The sequence below is a fragment of the Carassius carassius genome, chromosome 21 (assembly GCF_963082965.1).
Source record: "Carassius carassius chromosome 21, fCarCar2.1, whole genome shotgun sequence".
NCBI lineage: Eukaryota > Metazoa > Chordata > Actinopteri > Cypriniformes > Cyprinidae > Carassius > Carassius carassius.
In genome coordinates this window covers 5031051-5041903 of record NC_081775.1, presented here as the reverse complement: position 1 = coordinate 5041903, position 10853 = coordinate 5031051, and the positions used below count along the sequence as shown (strand labels likewise).

The 10853-nt window shown below is 36.3% G+C and overlaps 2 protein-coding genes across 2 annotated transcripts in view; both read left to right on the top strand.

Moving 5' to 3' along the window:
* Positions 1 to 255: 255 nt before the first annotated feature.
* On the top strand, positions 256 to 3074 carry LOC132097072 (NADH dehydrogenase [ubiquinone] 1 alpha subcomplex subunit 7-like). The gene is made up of 4 exons (XM_059502704.1): positions 256 to 414; positions 632 to 681; positions 2116 to 2253; positions 2969 to 3074. The coding sequence occupies exons 1-4, from the start codon at positions 364 to 366 to the stop codon at positions 3042 to 3044; spliced, it is 315 nt and encodes a 104-aa protein (XP_059358687.1). The 5' UTR covers positions 256 to 363; the 3' UTR covers positions 3045 to 3074.
* A 2528-nt stretch (positions 3075 to 5602) lies between these two features.
* The window catches only part of ppih (peptidylprolyl isomerase H (cyclophilin H)), a 28533-nt gene continuing 23282 nt past the window's right edge, over positions 5603 to 10853 (top strand). The window contains exon 1 of the mRNA XM_059503063.1: positions 5603 to 5828. Coding sequence (XP_059359046.1) covers positions 5763 to 5828 — 66 coding nt within the window. The 5' untranslated portion in view covers positions 5603 to 5762. The remainder of the gene's footprint in view (positions 5829 to 10853) is intronic.

The following is a 10853-nucleotide window of genomic DNA, read 5'->3' as shown; positions in this document are numbered from 1 at the left end:
TTATTAAACGCTAGAGCGCCAAAAAAATAAAAATAATAACAACAGACTTGCAGCTTTAAAGTGGTTAAAATGGTGATAGTTTGTGTGTATTCCAGCTAAATTAATTAGAGAGTTAATTCGTTTCGTTTGCGTTTGATGCGACAGGTGGCGCGAGTCTCTGTTACTCTCGCGGATGTGAGCAGTCAGTGAACCAGAGAATAAGAAAGAGACTTCCGGTCCTCTGGTGTCTCGCTGCTGCTGTAACTGACTCAGGATCAGCTTCATTCATCTACACTCGCTTCATCTTAAAGAGACATCTTCCGTCTAAACTGATCCCGCGACAAATCCACAGCAAACAAACAGCGATTTCACCTTGACACAAGTATGGCGTCGGCTACGAGAATCATCCAGAGGCTGAGGAATTTATTGTCAGGGGTGAGAGGAGGATGATTGTTATTGTTTATTATTCATGCACTGTTAGACGAACAGAACCGAGCGTGTCGATGTTATATGACAGCGTTTATAAAAACGTTTACATCTCCGTGTATATGCATGTATTTGCTTGCTTGTCTTTGCGTTTGTCATCAGCAGTTGTTTTCATGTCTAGATAATATTTTATTTAACTTAATTCATTTTTCTCTTTCGTTAACAGCAAGATCTCCAGTCAAAACTTCAACTTCGCTACACTGAAATCTCCAAGAGGTAGATATGCCTTCCTAGAAGAGCAACGTTACATTTCTCAGAAATACTTGAAGTTTGGTTAACTAACTGGAACCAACCTTATACTTCGATATGTATTAATTTTTATGTACGTGTAGTTGACAGGTTTAGTAATGTGAACATCTGAACTAGAGCTGCAACTAACGATTATTTTTTCTGTCGACTACTATAACGATTTTTTTTTTTCGATTAGTCGACAACTCTAACGATTATTTTTATTAAAATACATTATTAATCTAGTGTTCTTTTTTTGGTTAGCTAATGAATCCTTTGGATAACTTTACAAAAAAATTTAAGCACAACTTCTAATATAATATTTCAACCTTTATTCATTTTTTTTTCCAAAAAATACTTAAATGTGGTTGAAGTTTTTACAGTATACAAAAATAAAGAGGCAAAGAAAATTATTTTACTATGGTAAATATGAGTTAACAATAGCGTTTATAATTAAACCACAGTAGCCACAAATTTACAGTTGTCTGAGTTGCCATGAAATGTTCTTTAGCATCACAAACCATAAAATGTAGTCAGGGTTCTGCTATGGTTTATTTTCATAATAGGTAGACACAGGTCACACGCGGGAAACACGATCACATTTCCTTGATTCAGCAGCTGCACGATGTGCCGCCGAGAGTCCTGTCTTGAATCCAGAGATCTGGAGTTGATTCGGTGTAGATCGGTAGCTCGGTGGTTCGTGACTGTTGTCTCGCTTCGAAACCCGTGCCAACAGACTTACTTTATTTTTTATCTTTTTGTTTATCCTACTTACTTCAGCCGCTACGGGTGATCATACCAATAACTTATCATCCTTACAAGAATATCAGAATCATGCAATGAGCAAGTCTGCGTTTATTAGACACTTAATAACATCACATAAGTTTGTGCTTTAAGAATCGCCGAATCTGCTGCGGTCGTTCCATCACATCTGCAGCAGAGACCTGAACCAGGAAGTTGGTCACCAGATAACACGGTAACCAGTTAAACCGTAACACCGGAGAGCGCCAGGATGTTTTCCTATTGTATTTGTGATAGAATGCAACTTTCTCCATTCCCAGGAGCAGAAGATGCCATTGCGCGAGATGTAAACAGTGTGACGTGTCGACGCATTTCACGCACGTCGACGTATTTTTGTAGTCGACGTAATCAATGACGTCGACGCGTCATTGCAGCACTAATCTGAACAAGGAAAAAACGTTATTTGTTTATTGTCTTTGCAATTTTAATGCTTCTACAGTAACACAAATTAATTTCGTTAAATGGAAAAATAAAGACTGACCCTTTTCTTTAAGGACATTTGAATTGTATTACCAGCAGCATACTTCAGTATTTAGGTTTAATGCAGTGACCTTATTTTCAAAGCACTGTTAGGATGACATTGAATGCAATCATTTGTTTTATTAATGTCACTGATGCTAGGACTCAGCCTCCACCTAAACTTCCCGTTGGACCGAGCCATAAATTTGCCAATAACTACTACTGTCAGAGAGATGGACGCAGAGAGTCTGTTCCCCCAACTGTGCTCATGTCTTCACAGAAGGCCCTGACTGCTGGAAGGTCACTGGCTTTGATTATACACAATTAATTTCAAATGTTGTGTACTGTGCATTTATTTAATGCTGTTTGCAGACACTTCTTTACACAAGTAACTTCAATAGAAAGTACCATGATATCAGCCCTTATGTAAAAACAGTGTTATTGGCCCTTTGTGTATTTATCTTTGGTAAAATAGCATCTGCTATTAAAATAATATACATTTTTATATTGCTTTATTTGCTATGTTCCTTGACAGTGGATTGCATTACTTGGTTTGTTTTATGAAGATCTTGTTTCCTTGCTGTTACTAGCCAAATACATGTAATAATTCCAGTGTTATTTAAAAGTTTGTGCTTTTCCAAGCATGCGTTTTGATCTTTTTCTGTATGCATAAAACATGAAAGCTAAAGTGCATGTTCTGGACCAAAAATTCTTGATATATTCTGTGCTGTATTATTGCTCAGATGGCAAAATATTTTACATGCACACTTATTGTAAATATGAGTTTGAACACTATAGAATTAATAAAGTGTTCACATATAAACCTGGTGTTTAACATGATAAAATATTAGGTAAAAAAAACTATAAAAAGATTTTATTAATGTTTGAATAATTGAATGCTACATATTATTTCTGCATTTCAGTGGTGATTTGTTGATGAATGGGGTTAGATGCTGCCTTATTGTTCCTGTTTCACCAGGTCATAAATCTCTGCGTTTCTCTCTTGTATTCACAGTGAGGCTTCTGGAAAACCCAAACGTCCTGTTATTCCTGGGTCGCCCCCGAAGGACCTTCCACTGAGTGTTGACTAGATTTACAGTTTCAAATAAAAGATGTGTATAATATACAAGAAACACATTCAGTGCACTTTTTCTATTTATTTTATGAGAAAGGTATGATCATAAACAATACACTTTTATTTATTTATTGTTTTCTTGTTTGAGTAAGTGATTTGAGATGAATTCTTCTAATTATTCTTCCAAAGCATGTCAAGATTTAAAATATAATCTAACTACTATCTCTTCAGCACTACACAAACACTAATTATGATAAGTATTTTGTATGACAAGGTAATAAGCTTTCAAAAAACTGATTTTAACTGACATTAAATTGTATACATTAAATTAAAATCATATAAAACACATAGTACAGATGGCCCAAGATATAAATTTAACTTGCCTCAACCAAACAGCATTACTGTATTTGATTGTGGATTTACTGTGATCATGAAAGCCACAGCTCGAGCAAAAATATAATGAGATTGGAATTTCACTTTCCAGTTTTGATCTAGATGTTTAAAACTAACATAAAAAAAACTGCTGGAGAATACAAACATGTTTAATCAAAGACAACTTAAATGCATAATTGCATAATTATTTAAAATCACGATCTGACTGAATAACACAAACGGTTGTACCCTTCCAATTTTTTTTAAGACATTGAGGAATTCATAATTTACTGAAAAAGTATCCCAGATAGCAAATGACATGTGGCCCAGTTCTGGCCCACATCTCCCATATTCTTCTGGCCCACATACCGCGTGGAATGACGGCGATGACTCAACCTGAGTCTGGCTGACATATGTCAGCCACAACTGAACCAGATCTGGGCCACATCTCAGAAATGGTGTGGGTGACATCTGGGCCAGATCTGGCCCAGTTTTGTCTGACACAAGTCAGCCACAACTGTACCAGATCCATGCCGCATCTCACAAATGGCATGGGCGACACCTGGCCCAGATGTCAACCAAGCCATTTCTGAGATGTGGCCCAGATCCGTCCCAGTTGTGGCTGACTTCTGGGTTAGATATGGCCCATATTTACCCTTTCTAGACACAAAAGCATATGCAATTCATCCAGAATAAAGAAAACACTCATGTAGTCTAAACTACTTTATTAAAATATAAAAATAAATATACATACATGAATACAACTGCATGTATAGATATAAAACAAATACATTTACATTATTACAAAATAAAAAATACAGATAAATATTTATAAATATAGTTAAATATACATTAACATTACATTTAGCAGACACTTGTATCCAAAGCAACTTAAAAATGAGGACAATGGAAGCAATCAAAATCAACAAAAGAGCAATGATATACAGGTGCTGGTCATATAATTAGAATATCATCAAAAAGTTGATTTATTTCACCAATTCGATTCAAAAAGTGAAACTTGTATATTATATTTATTCATTACACACAGACTGATATATTTCAAATGTTTATTTCTTTTAATTTTGACGTTTATAACTGACAGCTAAGGAAAATCCCAAATTCAGTATCTACGAAAATTAGAATATTGTGAAAAGGTTCATTATTGAAGACACCTGGTGCCACACTCTAATCAGTTAATTAACTCAAAACACCTGCAAAGCCTTTTATAAACCACAATTATGTTTCTGAAAGCTTAAATCTGGCGATGACTTAATGGTTCTAGAACATGCTTTGGACTCAGTTGAGACATCGTACCAAATTAAAAAGGGCCTGCATGTGCATTCATTTTAATAAAGACCAAATAAATATGTGCGCTCCGTCCTTTTGTATATGCTAGTATTATTATTATTATTTTTTTTTTTTAAGAAAACAAGCAGTTAGTAAATGAAAGACAACACAATAGAAAAAAAAAAAACAATAGAAACCATCACAGAAATTCTTATGGTTTCCATTAAAACAATTACAAAATTACTTTTTGTAGTGTGTTTAGGGCATTATTCCAATATGAATTTGATAGCATACACTTCCGGGCCTTATCTGGGCCAAATATGGCACATATGGCTGAGTTCTGGCAGTAGCAGAGGTCATTTGGGCCAGATTTGGCCCACACACATCAAGCCGGTTTTAGTGTCAGTTCCGGCATGTTGTATGTGGGCCAGATCTGGCCCATGTGTGACAAACCGGTTATAGGTTGAGTTCTGGCTTGTTGCGTGTGGGCCAGATCCGGCCCCATGTGTGACAAACCGTTGCCATTTTTCTCTCATCTCATCTTATTTATTTATTTTTTGCCATCACCATGTCCATTTGGAAATCTGAAAAATTGTGTATCATGGTGATCCAATCTAATTTTGCTTTGAAAAACCGGCACAAAAGTAAGATGGGCTAACGTTACCTGATCCTGCACAGAAAAACATTGGATTTACAAACTCAGATAATTCTGATACAGACTGGTCCCAGAGGCGCACATGTAACCAGAAGATAATAATTTAAATTCCTTAATGATACGGCGTTAGTGAGCAGAATATGAGTACACTTAAAACGACATGATGTTACGCACTCTTCTACAGTAGGGAGCGGTATTCACCTAGAAGTTGTTTGCAATCCGCGTTAACTAGAGAAAAATAAGAAAGAGGAGGCGCACTTGTCCCTCGGTCGCATCCGTATAAAGTTTTCCCGGTTTCTGTAGTGACGTCACGGGTGCACGTTTTTGAATCGTCCTGTGAAACTCATGGTGTGAGAAATTAGAAATATTAATAGCGCATATTTCTGCTGTCTCGCGAGTGATACAAGCCTGAAAACCGCCATGAACGTTCAACCTTCAAACCCTAACAACCCGATAGTGTTTTTCGACGTCACCGTTGGAGGACAAGTAAGTTTAATCCCACTGCTGTTTTATTAGCAGATCGGCTAACTGATGCTAATTCACGCGCAGCTGCGTTCATCCCCCACAGACTGCTGAGTGATGAAATAGCGTAAATAGCATCTGAGTGAATCAGAGTGCACATAATGTGTCTTTAAACATGTATGCAACCTCAAAAACATTAAACAGCCTGTGTAAAAGCACCGAGATGCCTCTTAAGAAGCGCTTCCTTGCGTCTGAATTTGGCTTGTCATCTGTCAAGATGGTCCTGCTTTAAAACATCAACATTTAAAGAGACATCAAGCAAGTCTAAACCATATAACCAGGTTTAGTCCCAGTTTTAATGTTTGATTTTCCATCTCAAGTGGTCCAGAAATTAAATTGTTTGCTTGATATTATTTATTAATTTATGAGTGATTACCTCGATCTATTGATATGACAAAACCACCACTTTATTTGTTTATTTTAGTTGTAGAAGTATTGTACTTTACTTGATTAAACCTTTGCTTGTTATTGTGTCATTTTGGGTTATGGAAACCTCAGCATACTGATGACAAAAGCTGAACTTTAGAGCACTTTACTGTGTGGATGTAAATATAATAATAATAATAATTTAGCACGTTCTTTTTGCTTCGAATGTGAAGTCCAAATGTAAGGATCAGGATTAAGTTACTCAGGGTTCAGTTTATAATGGGGAATCATTCAAGTCCAAAGGTAATGGTTGAGAGTTATATTCAAGGACATGTTTTTTATTACTATCCCTCACTTTGAAGTTGATTATCTCACAGTTATCTGGAGTACTGCTCCTTTATGGCAGCATTGTGCTGTAAAAATGTTGAGATTTCACTGGTTACAAAACTAGGGCTAGTTGAAATTTGGGGGAAAACATACTTTGTGTGTTTTGAGAAATGAATATTTGTAATATGAGCATAACAAATATTAAAATAGAGCAGTATTGTACAATTATGTTTATTTTATGATTGACATACACTACTACCAGTCATAGGTTTTTGAACCGTAAGATTTGTAAATGTTTTTAAAGAATTCTGTGCATTTATTTGATCCAAAATACAGCAAAAGCAGTTATATTGTGAAATATTTGTACTTTTTAAGATTTATTTTGAACATATTTTAAAATGTAATTTATTCCTGTGATTTCAAAGCTAAATTAATATGTAACAAAGGATTTCTATTTAAGATAAATGCTGTTCTTCTGAGCTTTCTATGCATTAAAGTTTATACTCTGCAAAAAATTATACTCTGCTGTTTTTAGCATAATAACAATAATAAATCTTTCTTGAGCAGTTAATCAGAATGTGTGACTGAAGTAATGATGCTAAAAATTCAGCTTCGAAATTGCAGGAATAAATTAAATTTTATAATATGTTCAAATAGAAAACTAAATAGTAAAAATATTTCAGAATTTTTCTGGTTTTGCTGTAGTTTGAAACCAATAAATGCAAAGAAAAAAAAATCTTAAATGTTGAAAACATTTGACTGGTAGTGTACAAAAGCTTATGCTTGTCAAAAAGATGTTCTCATCTGAGAAAAGATCAAAAATGAGGTGAGAGAAAATAAAAATGTTGTTAAATGAAAGTAAGACGGTTTCAATCTCACGTAAATATGAGGACACAGTACATTCAAAAACAGAAAAAAGGATTTTGAATAAAAAAAAATGAACCTTTTTTACAAAAACAATAAATAGATTGTTGCTTCAATGCAAACCGATGTTTTATTTTCAATATGTACTCGTTTGCTTTTATTCTGGTCAGTCATTTCCACAGAGCTTTAGTTTTGTAAAATTGCTGGAGCGCCTTTGGCATAAATCCAATCCTAAAATCAGAGTTTAGAATATATATATATATTTTTTTAAGTATATAACAGAGTATATGCAGGGAACTACACTAACCTTTTCCACTGGTGGCACTTGTGCGACTAACTTTTTCAGTTACTGGCGCAAAACATGATTTGGTCGCACAAATTTTTTATAGTAAGCCACTCTGGATAATAATGAAACTGTATTGCATTCAGATGTGCTTTTATTTTACTTGCCATCTTTTAAACCACATGCCTTCTTGTTTTATTTCTTACAGCACACACTGCAGTGCATTGCTCCTTCTTGGTACCTTAACCCAGGGCTGTAGCGGGGGTTAGAGGGGCTCTGGTGCAGATTGTACAGTGGGCCCTGTTTGAAATGGTTTAATATTTACTGAATGTTCGTTCTATTTATTTATTTTTGCTATTTTGCACAGTTTATTTGTTATAGTTTAGAAATTAGTAATAAAATATGACAAGTAGGGGATGGGAACCGAGATGGGAAACAAAAGTTTTGTTCTTTGAAAAGAACCGGAACCGTGAGCAATTTCTAAGTTTCGGTTCCGAAAACGGTTCTGGTGCAACACGTGACCAAGTGCTGTGAGCAGCCTTGCGCCGGTGTTCTGAATATTCTGTTTCCCGTAAAGCAGTGGTTCTCAATTGCAGTCCTCGCGCTCAACTGCTCTGCACATTTTGAACGTTTCTCTTAGCGCTTCAGACATTTGTTCTATTCGAACATAAGTGCCCTGCGAAGTGGACATCACAGGATATTCAGCCATGATTCCAGTTTGAAGCGGATGTAGCTATATGTTCCAATCAAAGTGCATTGAAGTGTGCAAGACGTGAATTTAAATTGTATTGATTTACAGAGGTATATGATGTCACAGTTGTCCATGTTTAAAGACGTTGCACAGGACAAATCAGTGAATGAATGTTTCGATGTGAGGTAAACTTAAACAGATTTCCCCTGCTCAGGGAGTAGGGAGCAATGAACAATCGGAACACAGTTCATGAACGGAGTTCATTTCTAACGAGCTGATTATCTGAATCAGGTGTGTTAACAAAGAGAAACGTGCAAAATATGCAGAGCAGTGGGGCGCGAGGACTGGAATTGAGAACCGCTGCCGTAAAGGATGTCACGAACCGAATAACAGACACGCCTCCCTGCCTCTTTAATTACTGAGCACATTGATTCCAATGATCAGAACAAATTCCTCTTGATAATGTCAGATAGCTTTGATAGAAAGATATGTAATGGAATCGACCAAAACTTCAGACAACTGTCAGTATGACAATATTTACACAACTATCAATACTTTGTTAAACAATTACAAAGCAAGCAATGCTTAATTTTGTTTCAATTTCACTGGTAGTCTACAGTATGAAGAATTTTGGGTATAATATTTCACAGTTCGCTGTATTTTGCTATACTCACTTACATAAATGAACTTTTTTGACAGCCCTAGAATCGCCTATGCGATTTTTTTTGTTGTTGACATTTCTAATCATAAACACATTATGGCATTTTCGCATTATGGCAGTCCACTCTCCTTATTGTTTTTCGAAAATGTTGCACTCCTGTTTGTTATTGTGCACGTAACTTCAAGCCAGTAAATCATCAGAAATATTGGTCTTTACATTCGTCATGACTGTTGTCCGTGGATTTACCTATTTTTGTTGTTATTTGCCGTATAAAACTTTAGACATGCAAAATCGATTTTACAATCGATTCAATGAACACTCGTCACTCAAATCAAACAGGATTTTTTTCAAATTGACAACCCAAGAAGGCAAAGTAAACGGTCTCTCATTTGTAGGTTGCATTGACACCTATGCCGCGTTTCCACCGAAATTACCCGGAACATTTGTACCAGGAACTTTTTTTCCCAGGAACTTTTTTCCCCCCAGACCTGTTGCTTTCTGCGTTTCCACCGCGGTGTAAAGTACCGGGAAGATTAGGCAAATAGAATGGTGACGTAGGTCTGCGCGCGTTTCTCAATACAAAGTACGCTGATTTTGGACGTGCATTCTCGGTAGTTCAGACTTTGTGCATTCGACTCGGGAGTATGATGTCCGCGATGAGGCAAGTCCAGTAAATCTGCAAACAGCAGCGTACTTGATAACTTCAGTCAGCTGACCATGGCTACTATTTTCCTCTCTGTATATTTACAATAAAACGAAATAGGATATCAAATACCACTGCCTCCTTTCGTTTTCATTTAAGCATAATAACAGCTGCAGAAATGTAACGTTACTTAGTTCAGGGATATGTGTATATATACAGCCATTACAATGAAACGAAATATTATATAGATTTGCCTTTTTTATTTTCATTTTAACATATAGATAAATTGAGTACAGACCAAAGAAAACCTGTTAGATTTACCCCGCAGCTGAATTATATTTTATGTTTAACCACTAAAGAGACATCAGAGCCAGCGGCACACATCAGAAGGTCTAGCCGAGGAGAGACTGCATCTCGGCGGATAGATGATCTCTGAGCACCCGCTGGTCGCGTGGAGCTCACCGTCTCTGAGATCGGCGAAACACATTTTTAAATAGGCGCTGTCTTTATAAATAAACCACAGATTTGAGTTTTAAACAACTACATTCTCGCCTGAAATACTTTTAAAATTACATTTCATGACACAATAACAGTAATATTTTGAAAATGTTGATCCGAATAAATGGTGGTTGAACTCAACCAATGCTTCGTGAACTCAACCAATCAGAATGTTTAGCGGCCAAGCCCCGCCCCCGAAAGTTCAGGAACTTTGAAAAAGTACCACCTCGCCAGCAGGGACTTTCTGAGGGGCTTTTATTTTACCCGGAACTTTATTTAGTTCCTGGTTCCTGCGGTGGAAACACACAGAGTACCAGCCCAAAGTCCCTAGTTCCTGGGTAAAGTTCCTGCGGTGGAAACGGGGCACTAGTGGTGGATGCAAGTAAAACAGTATAACAGTACCTCATTTTTTTTCTTCTCACCTGAAATTCATGCAATAAACATGTTTTTGACAAAGATTTTAATTTGTTTGTGGTCTATATAGCCTGCATCAAAATAAGGTTTGCAATTATGTTGCCGAAGGCACGGGTTGAAGACCAAGTTAGAGTCCTGCACGGGTTTGGGTACCGTGAAAAATAAATTCTCAGAAAATGCATTTAATACCAATATATTGAAACGTCTGTTTATATACTCCATTAATAAAGGAGTCCAGACAT